The sequence below is a fragment of the Pan paniscus genome, chromosome 13 (assembly GCF_029289425.2).
Source record: "Pan paniscus chromosome 13, NHGRI_mPanPan1-v2.0_pri, whole genome shotgun sequence".
Classification (NCBI taxonomy): Eukaryota; Metazoa; Chordata; class Mammalia; order Primates; family Hominidae; genus Pan; species Pan paniscus.
Genome location: NC_073262.2, coordinates 21,478,410 through 21,499,567, shown reverse-complemented (window position 1 = coordinate 21,499,567; position 21,158 = coordinate 21,478,410). Strand labels below are relative to the sequence as shown.

General features: G+C 49.6%; 1 protein-coding gene across 1 annotated transcript in view; it reads left to right on the top strand.

The window, feature by feature from the left end:
* The window catches only part of SCTR (secretin receptor), an 85,453-nt gene that overhangs the window by 25,357 nt on the left and 38,938 nt on the right, over nucleotides 1-21,158 (top strand). Inside the window, exons 2-3 of the mRNA XM_003819149.4 lie at nucleotides 4,636-4,756; nucleotides 20,259-20,366. Of these exons, the coding sequence (XP_003819197.2) occupies nucleotides 4,636-4,756; nucleotides 20,259-20,366 (229 nt within the window). The remainder of the gene's footprint in view (nucleotides 1-4,635; nucleotides 4,757-20,258; nucleotides 20,367-21,158) is intronic.

The following is a 21,158-nucleotide window of genomic DNA, read 5'->3' as shown; positions in this document are numbered from 1 at the left end:
TTGTTTGGTGCATACACATTTACGATTGCTATGTATTTTTTGATAGCTTGCCTTTTTATCATCATGTAATGTGTCTTTCTGTTTCTGGTTATTGTTTTTGCTCTACACTGTACTTTATCTTACATTAATATAGTCACTCCTGATTTCTTTGATTAATGTTTACATAATATATATTTTTCCATCCTTTCAACCTGCCTAGATTATATTTAAAGTGAGTTTCTTGTAGACAGTGTATAGTTTAGTCATGTTTTAAAATCCAATATGCCAATCTCTCTTTTTAAAATTGGTGTGTTTAGACCATTTACATTTAATGTCACTATTGATATGTGAGGGCTTCAATCTGCCTTTTTATTTTTTGTTTTATATTTGTTCTCTAAGTTTTTTATTTCTTAGTTTACTTTTCTCTGCCTTCTTGTGGGTTAGTTGAACAATTTTTTAAATTCTATTTTGATTTATCTACAGTGCTTTTGAGTGTATCTCTTTAAGTAGCTTTTTAAGTTGCTCTTAGATATTCCATTATATATACATAACTTATAATAGGCTACTGGTGTTCTCATACTCCCAGTTCAAGGATAGTATAGAATCTTATCTCTATTTTTGTCCCTTTATCATCCCACATTTGTAATATACTTGTCTTAAATATGTAGTTGATATACATTTAGAATAAAATCAGACAGTGTTGTAATTTTTGCTTCAATCATTAACATAATTTAGAAAACTGAAGAGAAGGAAAACCTATCGCATTTACCCACATTTTTGCTTACTGTGTTCTTCTTCCTTGCTCATGTTCCAATTTTCCTTCTTTAACTTTTTCTTTATATTTAGAGAAGTTCTTTTAGTCATTCTTTTAGGGTGAGGCTACTGGCAACAAATTCTTTCACTTTTTCTTATTTGAGAATGTCTTGATTTCCCCTTCATTCCTGGAGGATATTTTTACTGAGTATAGGATTCATGGTTGACAATACTTTTCTTTCAGCACTTTAAAAATATTGTGCCATCTTCCTGTAACTTCTGATGGAAAACCAGTTGTCATCTTAACTGTTTTCCCCCTTTAGATAAAGTGTAGTTTTTCTCTGGCTGCTTTCTAGATTTTTTCTTAGTCTTTAGTTTTCAAAAATAATGTGCCTTGGTGTGGACTTTTAAGGATTTATCTTCTTTAGGGCTGGTTTGTGTTCTTCAGTCTACAAGTGTATGTCTCTTGCCAAATTTGGGAAGTTTTCAGCCATTATTTTTTGGACTACTTTTTTCAACTCCACCCTCTTTCTCCTCTCCTTCTGAAACTCCTAAGAAATGAATGCTAGATATTTTGTTATAATCCCCATCAGGTTTCTCAAGATTTCTTAATTTTTATTTTCAGTTTATTTTCTCTCTGTTGTTCAGGTTGTGTAATTTCTAATGTTCTATCTTCTAGGTCACTGCTTCTTTTCTCTATCCACCCTTCCTTCCATCACCATCGTTCTGCTTTTGAGCCCATCCACGGAGCTTATTTTGTTTATTATCTTTTTCACTTCTAAAATTTCCATTTGATTCTTCTTTATATCTTTTATTTCTTTGCTTAGCGCACCTGCCTGCCTGCCTTCCTTCCTTCCTTCCTTTCCTTTCCTTTTTGCTGATGTTTGTGTTTCTACATTTGTTTCTGGCATGTTCATAATGCTTTAAAATCTTTGTCAGATCATTCTAACAACTCTATCATCTCAGTGTTGGCATCTGTTAATTATGTTTTTTTCATCCAGTTTGAAATCTTCCTGGTTCTTGATATGATGAAAGATAGACATTTTCATTTTATGTTATGGAACTGTGGATCTTATTTAAGCCTTCTCTTTTAGGTAGCTTTTTTTTTTGAGAGGGGAAGTGGGGGAATGTGTGCTCCCTTCTTATGACCAGGTGAAAACAGAAGTCCAACATTCCCACTCTGCCTTATTTGACACCTGCAGAGTGGGGGAGGAGCCTAGTGACTGATGATAAGGGTGGGGTGGGAGTATCAGCTCCACACACAGTCTCCACTGACACTGCAGTGGGGGTGGCCACACTGCCACTAGGTGGTAGTGGAAACCCCAACTCTCCATTAGGGCTTCTCTGACACCTTCTGGTGAAGACATGAAGAGGAGGACCTTGTTACTTCTGAACTAGGGTAGTAGTCTAGTTTCCACTGATATCATGGGTTGGGGGAGACTTCATTACCACACAGCAGGGATGAAAGTTACAGCTCCTATTTGGCCTCTCTGGCACTGCCCTGGCCAGAGTTTGCAGTCTCTGTGAAACACACGTATCACCTCCTAACATCACCAAGGCTGGTTACCAGTTATGGCTTGGCAATGGCGGGGGTCCGGACTCCCTACTTCACCTTTCCAGGGATGTGGGAGTGGGGCCACAGGTTTTCTGTGGTGGTTGGCAGGAGTAGGGTGGTTATTGGCTAAAAGTTTTCTGTTTCGCTAGATGCCCCTTTCCTGGTCCTTGGCTAAAGATCAGGCATTTGCTGGGGCTGTTTTTGTCACTACCTGGCAGTGCTTCCTTATTGCCAACATCTTCAGCTCCAGTCCTGTGATATATGAGATGGGACTCACCACTGGGTCATTCTTGGGCTCCAGGGCCCCTAATCCATCGGTCTTCTTCTTCCACTTTTCAGAGTCTTCTTATGTTTGTTTTGTATATAATGTCCAGGATCTTATTTGCACTTAGTAGACGTAATAGGGAAAAGTACATCTAGCCCATTTTTCTAGAAGCAGAAGTCTGTCTTTTTTTTCTGTATTATATATAAAGCTGTGACAGAATCTGTCTATATAAAGCTTTCCCCACATGTGGGATGGATTCCCAGTACAGTTAGTTGGCCAAAGGGTATGAACATTTCTGTGACACTTACCATATACAATTCCTTAAATTACTTAAAAGATTATACCTGGTCTTACTACCTCCAGCACTTTCTGTCCTGTTGAGAGTCATGTTAATTTCTAAGCAGCTCTGAACAGCATGTGTGCTGACCAGTGAACTAACAGGCAGTGCCTGCCAATCTCTAGGTGGATTTTTCCACTCAAGCTCTTCCACTTCCTCCACTGAGAAGCCAGAGGGTGCCAGAGACTATGGGCTTCGGCAAGAACCACGTGAGACCCCACAAGGAAGAAGACAAGAGCAGGAGTGCGTGAGCTGTGTGCCAATGCCAGCTCTCTTGACAACTGCTATGTTCTTAGGGAAACTGCCTGTTCCAATCAAGAGTCTAAATGACAAACAACGTGATTAACACATTTGCTGTATGGTGTCGAGAGTAAATGGAAACTTAAGGCTGAGAGGTAGGGAAAGAATGAGCATTCTGTGATCCTAGAGCTGGCTGGGCCCAGGTGTTTCTGCAACAGCCGGCCATGACTGATCACAAGCTCTGGGCCAGGGGAGGTGATGTGTTTTTCATGGGGAACATAAACCCTGGTCAGTTGGTGTCATGGAGTCGGGGAGAGGAGCAGTTGCTGCAGCTGGTAGATCCTTTCCGACAGCACTAGTGAAGCGTGGTAACATGTGGAAGATCCTGAATAGGAGCTAATCAGAAGATGACTTCTACTTGCCTCTGAGCCATTTGACCATAGTGCTACCTTAGCTGTCCTTCTCTGGCCCAGAACTTTTGATTACTTGGGCCAATTTGGAATGTGGCTTTGTCTCCAGGGTCTTCTCTCCCTGCTCCATTATGTTGGAATTTCCAGAGACTATGGGTTTCAGCAAGAACCAAATGAGACCCCACAAGGAAGAGGACAAGAGCAGTAGTACGTGAGCTGTGTGCCACTGGAAAGAGGGAGGAAGTCACAGCTGAGTGCCAGTCCCTCCTCCACTCTCCTGTCCAACTCCTCCCTGCAGTCGCTGTTCTAGGTGTGATTATGCGCTCTTCTGTGGGACAAGAAGATGGTTAAGTGTACATTTTAAAGAACTTGTCTGAATCAAAACTAGGTTTTCAGGCTGGACACAGTGGCTCATGCCTATAATCCCAGGAGTTTGATACCAGTCTGGGCAACATAGCGAGACCCCCTTCTCTCTTTTATGTGTGTGTATATATATCTGTGTGTGTGTATTTGCATTTGTGTGTGTGTGTGTAAATCTATATCCAGGCATGGTGGCACATGCCTGGCCTGTAGTCCTAGCTGCTGGGAGCACTGAGGTGGGAGGATTGCTTGAGCCCAGGAGATCAAGGCTGCAGTGAGCTATGATCACACCACTGCACTCCAGCCTGAGTGACAGAGAAAGACCCCGTCTCTAGAAAAATAGAAAACAAGACCAAAGAAAACAAAAAACACTAAGCTTTCAAAAAAGAAAACACTCACACAGTTGGAGTAGCATAAAGTAAGTCCCACAGACGTAGAATAAAATGCTGAGAAAGCAAACAGCTTGTTGGGCTCAGGAGCCTTCATAAACTTAAAAGCAAAATTTGCAGTGGACAAGCCACAGATGATTTGCACATCCCAGCTTTCCCAGCTGTGTTCTGAATTCTCTCCCAGGAGTGGCTGCCTCCACCTTTCCTGCAGACCAGGAGATCCTTGCAGGCAAGGGCTTTGCTTTACTCGAATCCCCGTTGAATCTCCATTGTCTTGCCCCATTCTCCCCCATGTGGCAAAATTGAGTTAGTGGCAATGATGAGCATCCCTGGTTTTGGACTTGCAGACTGGAGCCCTTCCCCGACTATGTGACGTGCTACAAGTGCTGTGGGAAGAGCAAGACCAGTGCCTGCAGGAACTCTCCAGAGAGCAGACAGGAGACCTGGGCACGGAGCAGCCAGTGCCAGGTATGAGGCTTGCCACAGCCCATGTCCTCTCTTGGGGGTGGAGCATGCCCAGTCCTGCTGGGCAGGGGGAACTTGTCCTGGGCCAGGATGGGATGTGGGAGGCTGGTCCAGCTTTTTTCACTCAGACAATCAGCTGGTGGGGCAGGGCTGGAGTGGTTCTGGTGAGCAGATCGCATGGACCCCAAAGCCAGATCCTCACCACTCTTCCTTTCTCTGGGCAAGTAAACATAGCCGGTGTTTTCCTACCATCAGCTTCTGCATGCTGACTTGGCCAACGTAAGAGCTTGGTGGGAATTTCTCTGCAAGACAGTTCTCCTCTCATTCATCCTCCGACCTCTCTGCCAGCTCCATGAGTGAGGTAGTAGGAAAGGCAGCCTGGGTCCACAGTAGTGTGGCCTGCCTGCTAGGTGACACTCACCGGCTGTGTGAACACAGGCAAATTATTTAGCCCTCTGAGTCTCCATTTTCTGATTTATAGAATGGAGGTGGCCAGGCGTGGTGGCTCATGCCTGTAATCCCAGCACTTTGGGAGGATCACCTGAGGTCAGGAGTTCGAGACCAGCTTGACCAATATGGTGAAACCCCACCTCTACTAAAAATACAAAATTAGCCGGGCGTGGTGGCGCATACCTGTAATTCCAGCTACTAGGGAGGCTGAGGCAGGAGAATCGCTTGAACCCGGGATGCAGAGGTTGCAGTGAGTTGAGATGGCACCATTGCACTCCAGCCTGGGCAACAAGAGCGAAACTCTGTCTCAAAAAAAAAAAAAAAAGAAGAAGAATGGAGGTGATAATGTCTTCTTCAGGATTATAATGATAAATGAGATAAAGTGTGTTAAATACAGCTGCCTTGTAAATATTGCTAATTTAAATGTTAATTATTATTAATCAACACTGTAAGCACTAAGTTTATATTTAAATGTTAACTTTATTTTTATTCCCTAGTCTCATCTTTGCTCTCTGTCATCTAAGGATAAGGAGGGGTATAGCATTAAGAACCCACTGCCAGGGTTCAAATGGACATCTGTACATGGATGTTCATAACAGCCCCCTTCACAAGGATGAAGAGGTGGAAACACCCCTAATGCCCATCAACTGATGAATGGATAAACAAAATGTGGTTTATCCATCCAATGGGATATTATTCAGCCTTTAAAAGAAAGAAGTGATGATATGTTCTACAGCATGGACAAACCTTGAAACATAATGCTAAGTGAAACAAGCCGGGTACAAAAGGACACACATTGTGGCTGGGTGCAGTGGCTCACGCCTGTAATCCCAGCACTTTGGGAGGCCAAGCTGTGCAGATCATTTGAGGTCGGGAGTTCAAGACCAGCCTGGCCAACATGGTGAAACCCCATCTCTATTAAAAATACAAAAATTAGCCAGCATGGTGGTGGGCACCTGTAATTCCAGCTACTCAGGAAGCTGAGGCAGGAGAATCGCTTGAGCACGGGAGGTAGAGGCTGCAGAGATCATGTCATTGCACTCCAGCCTGGGTGACAGAGTGAGACTCTGTCTCAAAATAAATAAATAAATAAATAAATATTAAAAAAGTAAAATAAAGGAACACACTGTATGATTTCACTGATATAAAATGTGCAGATGAGCCAAACCTGTAGAGACAAATTAGATTAGTGCTTGCCGAGGCTGAAGGAAGGAACAATGGGAAGTGATTGCTTGAGGGGTACAGGTTTCCTTTTGGAATTGGTAAAAATGTGTTAGAACTAGATAGAGGTGATGTTTCCACAATATTTTATTATGAAGGTACTAAACCACTAAATTGTACACTTTAAATAGTTAATGGTTAGTGTTATGTTATATGATTTTTCTTCCATTTGAAAAGAAAGACAGCGGGAAAGAAAAATAAACAGAACCCAGGCTTTTAAATTAGACAGACTGATCTTGAACAAGGCCTCAGTTTTGACATCTATTTTATGGAGTTGGTGTGAAATGAAAAGCATTCATTCAAAGAATGCTTATTTAGCACTTGGTGGTGTCAGGTGAGTGGTGAGAAACAAGCGTTGTCGGCTGTGCTCTCATCACTTAGGAATGCGTTTTGCAGTGTGTGGCAGGAGCCTGATACACTGGCTTCACCAGACAGGAATTTATTTGTTGCATATTACAAAAAGAGCTGGAGCAAAGTTCCAAGATGTTGCCATATTCCAGATTCCTCTCTTTTGCCTGAATGTGTGGCTTCTGTCCTCATGGTCATATAATGGCTGCTGTACCTTCAGGGAGGAGAGAAGAATACCTGCATTTCTGGCAGGAAGTAGAAGAAACTCACTAGAAGGAAGGATGAGATGTCCTGGGAAGCCAGACTTTCCTGACACTCTCCCAGTGACTTCTGTGTATACTTCATCAGCTGGAATAGGACTGCATGGCCACCCCAGCTGCAATGGATGTTGCAGGTTGAGTTTATAGCTGTGCATGTAGCCACCTGGAGCAAAACCAGGTCCTTCTAGTAAGAAAGAAGAGAAGGATGGCAGTGGGCAGCCTTTGCCATTGTCCCCATGACTCAGCCTGGTGAGGGAGACATGGATCAAGTGATTAGAAATTGATTGCCGGGCACAGCGGCTTACACCTGTAATCCCAGCACTTTGGAGGGCCGAGGCAGGTGGATAACCTGAGGTCAGGAGTTCGAGACCAGCCTGGCCAACAAGGTGAAACCCTGTCTCTACTAAAAATACAAAATTAGCCGGGTGTGGTTGTGGGCGCCTGTAATCCCAGCTACTCGGGAGGCTGAGGCAGGAGGATCGCTTGAACCCAGGAGGCTGAGGTTGCAGTGAGCCAAGATCGCACCATTGCACTCCAGCCTGGGCAACAAGAGCGAAACTCTGTCAAAAAAAATAATATTAATGATAATGAAAGAAAGAAAGAAACTCATGTAAAATGATGAGATAAGAACAGTATGTGGGTCTGCCTGAGTGTCTAATCAGGAGGCTTCACCTGGCCTGGGCCTCTACGAGGGCTTTCTTGAGGAAATGATGTTTGAGCCAAGGCCTGAGCCTGACTGGTGGTTACTGGGCACAGACATGAGGGATCCTGCTGCAGGATGAGACCACAGGGGCTCATTATCCCTTGGGGGATTTTCATCCTATCCTAAGAGAAGCAAAAGCCTTGGAGAGTCTTAGGAGGCCAGGGGTGTGACCGTCTGCATTACGAAAAGATCACCTCTGCCACAGTGTGGGAGGTGAGCTGGAAAAGGACATGAGTAGTTCAGAGAGACTCGCTGTGAGCCTGGTGGTCTAGGCAAGAGATATGATCATTGGGACTGGATAGGATGTCATTGGATTCCCCAGAAGCAGGTGATTCCAGGCCAGATCTGTAGGACTGGGAACCGAGACAGGGAAGAGAAGAAAGCTGGTAAATGTTGCATCATCACTGTGGGCACTTGTGGAACACACGCCTCCAAGTCGCACAGGAGCTGGAGGATGCATCCACCAGTGCCCTGTCAGTCAGAGGTGGGGCTGCTTCAGAGCAAGCAGTTTTCATTCCCTTGCACTTCCAGCCTGCTGTGCTTAGGGACAATCAGTAGCTAGAGAAAGCCCCCAGACAAAGGGATACTGGGCCAGTGGGTGAAAGTGAGATTGGTGTGCCCAGAAAAGGTTGAGGCTAAGGAGTTACAGGCAGGTTCCGCTGCAAGGGCTGGAGAGGCACACACCCATGGCAGAGCTGTGTGGGTGGGGACACTGACCACACATGGAGATGAGCTGGACTGGGAATGAGGTGAGAGATGGAGAATCCAGGATGGCCCCCGGGTGTTTGACTTGAGCAATTGGAGGAAGGAATAAAGGAAGATCAGTATTTTGGAGGAGAGGAGATAAAAAAATCACAAATGTAGTTTTAGACGTGTAGAGGTGAGACTTCAGAGTGGGGATGAGGGCTGGGGATAAACCTCCGCATAGGCGGCAGGTGAGGCTGAGGTTGCACCAGGAGAGTGCAGGAGCGGGAAGGGAAGAGAACCCAGGAGCCAGCCTGGGGCACTCCCGGCCCTCATTTGTCAGGAGCAGCTGGAAGCAGAGGAACATGAGGGCTTGTGAGCAGCGGAGGCAGCAGCATGGATGCTGCAAATGTGCTTTAGCCCATGCACTCGGCCACTGCGCAAGGGACAGGGACAGAACAGACATCTCTCCCACAGTTTGAGCCTTTGCTTTCCCTCTACCTGACTGCACTTTCCCTCTGGCTCCGACTGCACTTGGGGAGCTAGACCATGGTCTTATGGCATTCATGGGGGCACCAAAGAGAGCCTTCTGATTTCTTGCTACGCCCAGAAACTGCGTCTGGGACAGCAGGAAGCAAGGCACCAACAAGGCCAGCCAGAGGTGCAGCCAAATTGTGGGTGTCCCCCACCTCCTGTCCCCAAGGACAATGCCTGAAATTCCAATGACAGAAGCCCTATGAGATAGGGCCTAGAATGCGGAGTCTCTGGTGGGGCTGATGGTGAACTTTCGTTTACACTGAGAAGGAAGGGATGGTTATTTTAACATAACATGTGTTTAAAATGTCCCGCTGTTCTCCAGTGGTTCCAGGATGAGGCCCAGCTCCTGACTTGGCCCCTGTCCACATCTCCACCCCAAACACTGCCAATCAGCTCAACTGTCAAACAAATTGCTTGCAATTTCCTGCCTGTCCATTTCTTTCCTGCCTCCAACCTTTGCACACGCAGACCGCTCTGCTACAATACCATTCTCCATCTTCTTCCCTCTGAAGCTACCCACCTTTTCAGACTCCTCTAGGAATGATGTCTGAATGCCCATAGCTCCCCTGGTCAAGCGAGTCACCCCGACTCCTGCAGGATACTGTTTCTCTCTCATCTCGCACCTCTGCACTGCACTGTAAAGGTGTGTTTCCTGGACTGTCCCTGCCCCAGCCTGAGGCAGCTACAGTGTCGCCTTCTTTCTTCCTCAGTGCTTGACACAGGGCTTGCCAGACTGAGTATTCAGTGTGTGTTTGTTGACTGACTTACTGAGTGAATGAGGGCAGATACATGACTGAGAGCAGGGAGAAAGGATAAAACAAAAGACAGTTGGCCCCAAGGAGAGAGTGGGAGATGAGGTGGAGCCTTGGAGGCAGGTGAGGCCCCCGCAGAGGACACAAATGCCACCAGCTTCCCAACTTGTGACAAATTAGCTGAGGCGAGCAACGTGGTCCTGGTCACCGGTGGAGGGATGCTTTCCAGGGTCTAACCTTGGGGGAGAGAGGCGAGTCCCTGTCTTCCCTGGCCCTCCCCTATGGAGTGGTGAGCCGGCTCTGCCTGCCCCACTCAGGCTCTGACTAGTGACCACGCCAGATGGGGTTCCTGCTCCCCTCTGGGCACCCAGCATTCCTGTTGGGCTCTCACGGTTCGAGGAAGAGACTCTCCCCGTGGCGGCAGAGGGTCTGCTGTGAGGCCACTCACTGCTGGATCTGACGAAATGAGCAGGGCTGAATGCCAGGCAGAAAGCAAATAGAGTCAGCCGGAGTCGGTGCCACTCTTCCTTTCCGGGGCTCTTGGGCTAGAGGATTCTCCCCACTCCTCAATGTGCCCATTTTAAAGTGGGGAAAATAATCTGATCAACTTCATGACGCTGTTGTGGAGAATAAGTGAATGACTACCTGAAGAAGGCAGAAGCTCCTCTCATGGCCTCTCTGTCCCAGCCCTTCGGTGCAGCGAAGCTGACCTCTGCCATGAATGGCTGGGGTTCACTTAGGCCCTCAGCCCTGCCTGTGGGTGGTGCCTCTTCTGCGAACCTGTTGCCCAGTCACCTTACCAATGCCAAGTGCACATTCACGTTACTCCGGGAAGTTGCACCCACGTCCATGTCTCAATTCCGGGTTGACCGATCTGAGCAGAATCGCTCATCTTTCTTCCCTAAGGCTCCCCATGCAGTGAACCAGCCCTTTCCGCCAGGTCCTGACCGTGCATCCAGGGCTGAGAAAGCTCACTGGGGATTCCTGCCTGACTTCTGCCTCACACTCACTGGGGGGACCTGGGCAAGCCCTGACCATACCCCTCTCTTCCAGACCTTACTCTGCTTAAGAAAAGGGCTCCCCTGGCTTTGCAAGAGCTGTGGTGTCTGGCCAGGCCCTGGCGGCTGAACCAAGGAGGGCCAGCGTGCAGGTGGGTGAAAGGGTGGCTCAGCTGGCCCCCCACCCATCACAAACAGCTGTCACTGGGATCTGTTTTGCATAGTGACCTTCTGCAGTGTGCATTTAGGAAAGGGGATCTGTTACTTTGAAAACATGGTTTTAAAGCTCCAAAGAGGCCCAAGGACTCTGCCTGCTGGGAAAGTCTTCAGGTCTGCCCCACTGAGGGGGTCAGAAGCCAGGGCCAAGGGCTCCATCTGGGAGTGTGGAGCGGGTGTGATGTCTGAGGAAAAATCCCCTAAAAGACTAAGAGGAGAAATGGCCAAGGCCTAGATCTGGTGTCCAGGGGGCCTCTCCCAGCACCGAGACTCTATCCTGACACCTGTGTGGGGGGAGGGGCTGCTGGGGCTCTCCGCTGAGGGTGCAGGGTTAATGGTTAAGCTCCCTGGGGTAGAGGTTAATGTTTGAACGCCAGACCAGTCACAGGAAACACCACTCAAGGAGCTGTCACCGAGCCCGCCACGCTTATCACAAATAAAAAATTAACTCTTCAGCTATTCCGGGTTAGGTGGCCAAGGTCTTGCTGGCATTTTCTGGGAACGTTTCAGGGTCACCCTAATAGCTGCACGGCCTGCCCCACAGGGCTATTTATTACTTTGTTTACAGAGGCCAATACCCCCTCAGAGCTGGCAGGTGGAAGGGCCATGGCTCTCCCCAGGGGAAGAATGTTCCAGAAGGACAGTGTGGTGACAGGAAAGGTGCGGGCTTGACAGTCAGACAGACCTGGGCATGTGTCCTGCTGTGTCACACAGGTGCTCTGTGACCTTGAGCAAGACACTGGTCCTCTCTGAGCCTTAGTGACCTTGCCTTCAAGTGGGGTCATGCCGTCCCATTTTCCTTCTTGTCTCTACCTGCTGGTTGCCCACTCCACAGAGCATGGGTCCAGGAAAACAGGCTTTCTGTTTTGTACCTTTTTTATTGAGGTGAAATTCACATAGCGTTAAATTAACTGTTTTAAAGTGAATAATTCAATGGCAGTTAGCACTTTCATAATGCTCTATGCAGCCACCAGCTCTGTCTCATCCCAAAATATCTTCATTACCCCAAAGTAAAATCTCTGTACCCATTAAGTCATCACTCCCCTCCTTCCCTCTCTGCAGCCGCTGGCTATTACTAATCTACTTTCTGTCTCTGTGGATTTGCCAGTGCTGGACATTTCATATCAACGGAAGCATTTGCTATGTGACCTTTTGTGTCTGTCTGCTTTTGCTGAGAATAATGTTCTTGAGGTTCATCCACGGTGTGGTATGAATCAGTTCTTCACGCATGCTGGCTGTTAGTGCAGTTTTCTCTAACATTCCTAGCTCCTTTCTGGAATCGCCTGGCCCCCGGTGCCCTCTGGCAGCCACACCCTGGACCATCCTCCACGGCTGCCCACAGCTCACCTCTGCCCATTCTTCCCTTGGCACCACTGATCTTGGCTCATTTTTCCAAAATATGGTAGCTTATGTTTGTATAACATTCTAGACAATTTAAATTTTTAGTTCTTAAAACAACTGTGCAATAAGCACTATTATTACTCCCATTTCATAGATGAGAAAACAGGCTCCAAGGGGCCCAGGATCGCACAGAGCCGAAACAGGACTCAGCTTTGCCGTCCAGTCTAATCAAACACAGCACAACTGAGCTGTGAATGACTGATAACCTTACCCTCCCGAGAGAAAGGTTTTCCATTAGAGAAAACAAACAAAGACAGAGATTGCTGCTGGCAATTAATCCTTAATTCGCTTGAAAGGTGGTGTGAAATGAAGAGCTTTAGGTCAGGTGAGGAAGAGTTCTTGGGTGGATGAGGAGGGTTCCGTGGAGGTGGCACACACTTTGTGCAGTCTCTGGAAGGGGAAGGACTTAGCTCCCAGTGCTCAGAAGCTAGCCTGGGGCTGGCCTCCTGGACATAGATGGGCCAGCCTGCTCCAGAGAAGTGGCTGCTCGGCCTCATCTAGTGCAGACTTCATTCAGTGTCTGATGCTCTTCCCAGTCTCCTAATTCCATGACTCTCTTTGCTTGAATACTTTCAGTGATGGGGACCTCATCACTCCCAAGATAGTTCATCCCATCAAACAGCTTATGATTCCTGGTTCCAAGACTCTTTAGCTGTTTCTCCTGTGATGTGTTTTTAAATACCCTTGTTGCCCTGGGATTTCAGCTCCTCTAGCCCCATCCTGACCACAGCTCCTGTGCGTCCAGCCATCACAAAGGAGAGCGACACCTTCTTGACTTAAGACTGTAGGTCAAGTCATTAGCAAAGTTGAGGAAACCTCACCAGGCTGCCCCTTGGATGGCCTGGGGATAGGGCCAGGGCTGAGCCAAGAGAGGCAAAGAGATACACGTTGCAATTGGGAAACAGGCCGCTGTGCAGGAGCTCGTCCTAAGCCACTGTGGGTTCTGGGGAGGAGAAAGGGATGAGTGGGGGTAAGCAGTGGAGGTGCCTGAGAGATGGATGTGGTGGTCTGCGGGCAGAGGAAAGAGCAAACACCGGCAGAAGCAGAAGATAGGAGAGGACAGACACAAGGGCAAGACAAAGAGGAGCTGTGGCTTCCCTGGTGACCCCATCAGCCGATGAAGTGAGCACCAGGGACATGGAGGGGTGTGAGTGGCCCAGTTCAGCATGGCCCCGGGGGCCGGGCTGTTCCTGGCCCCCTGCCACTGCAGCCTGACACATTGCTCCAGAAATAGTCCCAGGTTTTTATCAGGCCATCTGAGCTTATTTATAAATAGAGGACTGGAGGATAGAGGCTCCATGCCAGGTGAATGCAGGGCAAACTTCCAGGCACCGTCCTGCCCTCTGAGATGGCCCTTTCCCCTCTCTCAGTCCTCCCCCAACCCACCCAGACCTGCCTCTGGGGCCACCTCTCTATCCCCGTGGGCAGGACAGAGGAAGCTGACGTTGCTGGGTCTGCTTCAGACCTGGCCCAGGGCCAGGGGCTCCACAAATATAAAGACCAGGAATCTTTATCTATAAACCCCTTTGGGCGGAAATAGAACTTTCTCCATTTTCTGACTTTAATTCTGATTGCATTCTCCTGGGATGGCAGACATTTCTGGATCTTCCCCTGCAATTTTCCCAGGTGGCTAGAGATTCACGTAGCACCACCATGTTCGGGGGGATCTCGCCTGCAGCTGATGATGGTGTTAGTCACAGGTGGTGACTGGCAGAGCCCTGTCTATCCTGGGCCACCGGCCCCTCCTGTGCTTTGCCGGGAGGCGTGGGCTCGGCAAGGCTGTGTGTGACCTGCCCATCTAGACCTGCCCCCACAGCCGTTTCTCCTCTGAGCCATCCCACCTCCTCAGGGCTGGCTGGGCAGCAGGGTATTTGCACCTCTTCTGGAACCTTCCATGTCCCAGCTCATCACTTCCCCTCCATCTCTCCCCAGTCTGTGGGAATTCTTGCTCTTTTTCTGTTTTCTCCCAAGTGCTTTGATTATCCTAGCATACCTCTTCATCCCCCAGAGGCCTTTGGAAACCTAAGCCAGGAAGTTTTCCTGCCTTTCTCTGCGACTTCAATCTGAGGAGGAAGGAGAGAGAAAAGGCAAACAAACAAACAAACAAACAAACAAAAAAAAAACAAAAAAACCCCACAAAAACAAAAACAAACAAAAAAAAACAGAGAAGAATAAAGAAGAGATTGATGGATCAGAAAGTATTTCAGAAAGTATTCCACTGCACCCACATATCATTTAATTCTCTCAAAAATCCTGGGAAATATTATTGTGCCCATTTTATAGATGAGGAAACTGAGGCTCACAGAGGTTAAGTGTCATACCCAAGGTAGGTTTGGGTCCAAAGCCCATTCTATCTCCACCATACCACCTCCCTCAACCTGGTATCCCATGCTGTCCTCCTGGGCCACGGGCACTGGGGCAGGCAACCCCTCCTCCCCAGGTGGTGGCATTGTCTTCTCTTGTTTCCCCACTTAAACTTCCCAGCCTTCCATCCCATCCCCTCCAGCCAGACAGTTGGTGGCGGAGGTGGCCATCAGAGACGACAGAGGCGTGGGAAGCCCTGCTCTTCACATGCTTTGGATCTGCCTGCCCACACAGCTAATGTATATTCCTTCTAGCCCTGGCTCTCCTGGGGCGGTGACCCCTCCCTCGTGGCTCAGTAAGTGTGGCCCTATTGGCAAAGCTCCCCCATCCCCTATCTCAATGAATGCCGCTTATCCCCAAGTCAGGCAGTGAGCTGTGCTGCTCTGGAACTAAAACTGCCCAGGATGACCCTAGTCCTGGGCTGTGTCCCTTCCCTGCCAGGGCTCCCTGGGAAGGCCAGAGCCAGGACAGGTATCCGAAGCTAAGCTAGGAGCGCTCTCCCCTGCCTCCCATTCCTGCTTGGCTTGGGGGACTGGGGAGTCCAGGAGTGGAGTCTGAGATGCTGCATTCAAAGCCTGGGGACCATGCAAGGCAGCCTCCACAAGCACCGAGGAGGCCACAGGGACTGCCCAGCTCCCCCAAGCCACATTCCCTCCAGCCTGGCTAGAGCCACGCACCTCCGGTACTATGATTTCCTTCATATGTTTTCCTTTCAATCAATGACTTTTAAAAAACTTAGACTCATCCTAAACAATAGTAGCTATAAAATCACAGATGTGATATGCTAGTTTTATAATGTTTCTAATACACATTACATTTTCTTTAAAAAAGTGCAACTATGAAAAAATGTTCAACCATGTACCAGCCAAAAGCAAAGGCCACCAGTGAGTGGTGAGCTCATCGCACGCTGGGAAACCCTGAGTCTGTTCTGTGCCTTCTGTGCCCAGACGCTGGAGCCAGGGCTGGGAGAGAACAAGGCAGTGTCACTCGTGTTCAGGAAACGATCAACACTGTGGGGGGCTAGCAGCCAGGTCTGCTGCCACCGAGGCCAGCCTGGAGGAGGCAGCCTGTCCCAGGCTGGGGAGATGGGAAGGCTGAGTGGGATCCCAGCTCCATTATCACCAGCTCTGTCACCCACACTTGTCACTTCCCCCTCTTGGAACCTCAGCTTCCTCATCTCCACCGTGGGGCAGTGACCCTACTCACCCTTGAGCTGCTGTCAACCTCAGCTCCAGGATGTCTGATGTGCATCCAGCACAGGCCTGGCATGGCCTGTCCCCAGGCATCCCTGGGGGCCCTGCCTGACGTGACCCAAGTTAGGAAGCCTCTCAGACGTGCTGGCACCATCCACATCTGTCTGGCCAACCAGCCAGGCATTGTCCAGCCTCATGGCCTGGAGCCTGCGGCTGGTACCCTGGCTGACCTGGCCAGTGCAGCCAGCACTGAATCTGTTTTTCCACAAGTGAGGCAAAAGGCTCCTGCCTTTTTCCATGCTCTGGAAATGCCCCAGCTGCTTCCAATGCAAGAGAGGCTGACCCGAGCTGGCAGGGGAGCTGCAATTTGAAACGAGGCATCCTGCTGCAACCCTGAGATGGCCGCATAGGGAAAGAGGGCCCTGGGTCAGCCTTGGCCTCCTGAGACTCCAGGTGCCAGGCTAGGTCAGCACGGAGACACATAGTGGGCTGTCCGTAAAGGGTCCTCAGGACCAAGTCCCCATCCCACAGGCATCTGGGTAGGCCCAGGGTTACCCGGCAGGCCTGCTGAGTTCCCGAGACCCTGCTCAGGCCCAGCCAGCAGTGTCCACAGCTGGAATGTGGACAGGCAGCCTCGGGATAGTGGCGGAGCCCTCCCTGGGGAGTGCACAGCAGAGAGAAGCTCCGGCTCCTCCTCTTGCAGGTGAAGCTTCTGGAATATCCAAGGAGTTCCTCATCTCCCATATGCCTCCAAGGACACAGACCCCTGCCCCTTGGCCTCATAGATGCTTCCACTGTCCTGTGAAAGCCCCGCCCACACACTGCCTTCTGTGTCCCTCTACAATTCTACGACACCCTTGCTCATGGTCGCAGCCTGCCCTTGTGGCTCCTGGGACTGCCCCGCCTCCAAAGCCCCCACAGGCGTCCTGATTTCAGGACTGGGTTCCTCTCTGGGCCCTCCCACTTCCCCTCTCCTGCTAGGGGCTGGGCCTCTCTTCAGGGAGAAACAGGCCACAGCTGCCGTGGCTTCCCCGCTCTAGGCCAGCATCCCCCCTAACCCAGGCCCTGGCCTGGCCCACCCTACCGTTCCCTACCCCTTCTGTCCCTCTCCAGTTCCCAGAGCCTGGCTTGAACAAGGAGGGCACTTGGCAGCTGGGGCCGGTGTCACCTGGAGACTGGTCAGGTGGGTGGAGGGCCAGGTGGAGACAGCTTTCATCCCCTCCATGTCCTGGCTGTGTGGCCTGGGAAGCCACTTCTGGCTCTGCTTGATTGCTGCGTTTATAAAGCGGGGGTAGAGCCAGGCACATCGGGAACTGGGGGCACCGCCATGGGATTACAGGAGCTCAAGTGTGGGACGCACAGGGCTCCTCCCCATCAGCACAGCACCAGAGCTGGCAGGCCCTGGATGCAGAATGTAGAAGTCAACTGGGTGTCAAGGTGAAAGCCCGTTTATGAGGGATGCCTGGCGGGGACTGGTGCGGGAGGCAGTGGTTCCAGCTGGCGTCCCTTCATTTGTTCATCTGCTGTGTTTGCTGAGCACTTGTGCTATGCCTGGCCCATCGTAGGCACAGGGGCGTGCTCTCCTGGGCTGTCTGCCTGGTGGTGGGGGAGGCATCTGTACCCAGGTACCAAGGTGAAGACACAGCTGGTAGTGACCCCCACTGGTGGGTCTGTGACTGCCTGTCTCACTCTCTGTGAATTGCTCCTGGGAGCCAGGGGTAGGGCTGAGCCTAGAAATGAGGAACCCTCAGCTGTGAGGAGCAGGGAGACTCAGAGTGGAAATTCTCAAAGCAAGCCCTGGAACCACTTCAGCGGCATCTTTGGGGAATTCTTAAAATGCAGATTCCTGGGTCTGGTCTCACAAGGAGGATCTGGGGCCTAGAGATCTGCATATCTCTGACAGGCACCCAGCTCATTCTGATGTAGGCTGGAGGGTCATACTTCTGCAATGGGACAGGTCACCAGGGAGATTTCACTTAGAGGGGATGAAGGGGTCAAGGACACTATGGATGCTTTGGGTCTGGTCAGATTGATGCCTGAAAACAGGTTCTTGCTCCTTAAATAAGCTGAGCATTTGCCATCTGGGTACTCCCGCAACGTCTGCACACTGCATCCATCGCCCAGTCCCCAGAGCTAAGAATTGCCATTCAGGGGACCCAGCCTAGTCCAACCTCCTGAATCCAGATGAAAAAGGAACAGGCCTGGGGAGGCCAGCGGGAAAGGGGTTGCCAGTCCCAGTGCCTGCTCTGGGCAGGCTTTTCAGTTGGGCTTCGAGCTCTTCCTCTGGATAGCCTCAGGAGGGAGGTGCTGGCCCTCCCACAAGAGATAAGCAAGTGAGCAGGGCAGCTGGCAAGGTGGGGGAGGCCTGGAGCCCGGGTCGGCCGACTTGAGTCCTGGCTCTTTCTTTTTGGGCTCTGCCCTGCACCATGTTCCCCAAACGGGAGGAGCGCTGACTGCGGCTCGCCTCATGGGTGTCCCTCAGCTCATTTCTAGCCCCTTCCAAGCCTGGCCCCAGCGATGACCTCTCAGAGGGCACGGGTTCCAGAAGTCTGTTGCAGGAAGCAGTTTCCCTGCGTGGCTGCCCTTGGATCAACTTTGGGAGAATTGGTGAGTTGTTATGTGAAATGATGTCTTAAAAGACAGTACAGTCACAGCTCACACACAAATATAAAATGAATACCTGCTGAACAGCTTGTTTAATTTGTGAGGGACTCAGTAAGATCTTATCACTGGTTCATAGCATTCAAAGTAACTGATATGGTTTGGCTATGTCCCCACTCAAATCTCATCTTGAATTGTAGCTCCCAGAATTCCCATGTGTCATGGGAGGGACCTGGTGGAAGGTAATAGAATTGTGGGGGCAGGTTTCTCCCATGCTGTTCTCGTGATAGTGAATAAGTCTCATGAGATCTGGTGGTTTCATAAACAGGAGTTTCCCTGCATGTGTCCTCCTGCCCACCGCCATGTAAGAAGTCCCTTTGCTCTTTCTTCGTCTTCCACCATGATTGTGAGACCTCTCAGCTATGTGAAACTGAGTCCGTTAAACCTCTTTCCTTTATAATTACCCAGTCTCAGGTATGTCTTTATCAGTAGCATGAAAACAGACTAATACAGTACCATACCTATAAGGCAGAATGATAACATGAATTTACAAATAGATGCAAAGCTGACTGAATACACAGGGAGGGAAGTGAAATTAATTGTATTTCAACTGGACAGTAATTATTGTGCCTATGGACGAGAATCATTTGCCTTGCTACCAATCATCTAGAACTTACAGAGTTGCAGTGTAGCTCGAAGACAATAAAAGACCTGACACCCCATTGAATCAGATAATCCAGAAGGCTGTGCTTAGACAATGCCTAGTTTTGCATTGAAAACACCTAGTAATTTCTTTTATTCATCTTAAAGTCTTTCAGTTTTCAGAAGTGGGCCACGCATCTGGCTCTGAGCTTCCTAGCAGCCAAATCAAAGAGGAAACCAGCTTCAAATGTAGTGTCTATGTATACTAGTTGTTCACAATAAGTTCAGCTTCTCACTGCATTGAGACCTGGTTCTCCTTCCAGAGGGGCCTCATCAAGGGAACTCAAGTGATGTAGAAAGCAACATCCTCAATAATATTCTTGCAGCAAATACAGTGGTGACACTTGTGGAGCTGTGTCCATAGGCCAGGGCAGTGGCTCTGAGTGTGGTTCCAGGACAAACATCAGCATCAGCATCACTTGGGAACTTGTTAGAAATGCAGATACTCAGGCCCCACCCCAGACTTACTGAGCAATCTGTGTTTTAATAATCCCTCTGGGTGACTCTGATGCAAGCTGAAGTTTGAGAATCATGGGACAAGGGTTCTCAACCCTGCAGTCAAACGTTAGAATTACCTGTAAGGCTTTCAAAGGACATGATGCCTGGGCCCACCCAAACCAATTCATGCAGGATCCCTGTGTGCCACGCCGGCTATGTCTATTTCTAAAGCTCCCCAGGTAGTCGTACCATGAAGCTAGAAGGGAGACCCATTGCCGCTTAGTTGTTTAATGCAAACTGATTGGCCAACAGATGTGCCATCTGCTCCAGAGAAATCCAGACCTTTACTTGCAAAGCTTATAGGAGAGGGCACCTTCCTTCTTTCCTTCTTCCCTTCCTCCCTCCCTTTCTTACTTCCTTCTATCTTCAATACTGAGCACTACCGTGTAGATGGCAGAGTCCAAGGGTGCATTAGACAGTATAGGTTCCTGATCCTGAGGAGTCAGCACCTAATGGGAACTTTGGAAGTAGTCTAGTGGGAATTCCAGGCAGGCAACGGTGTCGGTGATGTGGACAGGATGGTAGGGCAGCCCTCGGTCCATCCCCCATCCTTGTCTGATGCTGCTTTTCTTGGCAGGTTGTGAGGGGATGTGGGACAACATAAGCTGCTGGCCCTCTTCTGTGCCGGGCCGGATGGTGGAGGTGGAATGCCCGAGATTCCTCCGGATGCTCACCAGCAGAAATGGTAACCACTCGGCCCATGGGGCCTGGCGGACAGGCTGAGGGGTGTCCCTCTGGGTGGGGCCTCAGCTTAGAGGCAGGAGGCCAAGGAAGCTTCTCTGAGGACAAGTATGGGTACAATGATGGGGGAGATCACTGCAAAGGATTAGAAGCCTTGCTTGGGAATGTGGGGTGGACTCAAATTCTGAGGGTGTCAAGCAAGGGGGCAGGAGGCAGTGCACTGGGGAAGGCGGTAAGGGAGGCTGGGCCTGCTTCTGTCTTCCCAGGCCCTTCAGCTAGGAGCTTCCTTCCTTCCTTCCATGTTTCTGCTCCCTTAGCCACCAGGGGCCTTGTTCCAGTCCCCATGTCTGGAACCCCTCCTGGTAGTGGCAGGCTCCCTAATGGCCTGGCCTTCCAAAATACTTCCTTCCTCTGTCAGGCCCTGCTGAGAAACTGGCTCCCTGGGAGCCCCTGGCCTCCTGGGGCGAGGGGTTGTCTTACCAGAAGACAGCTGCGGATTTAAGAATTTTCCGAGTTGACTCACATTGATTAGAAGTCGACCATGCACTGGGCATTTTTATATGTACATATGGGCTCATTTAGTCATCATAAACTCCCTGCAGATCACAGGACTTTTCCCTTGATCCAGCAAAGAGTAATAATAACAGGGACTGAGAAAAGCTGTGCAGCTGCCCCTCTTTCCTGGTCCATGCAGGACGGCAAAGCTGCCAGATGAAGCCTGAACAAGAATAGGTGATTTAACACTAAAACCCACCAGCCTTTCAAAGTCAGGCAAGGCAAAGATGACCACGGTTCA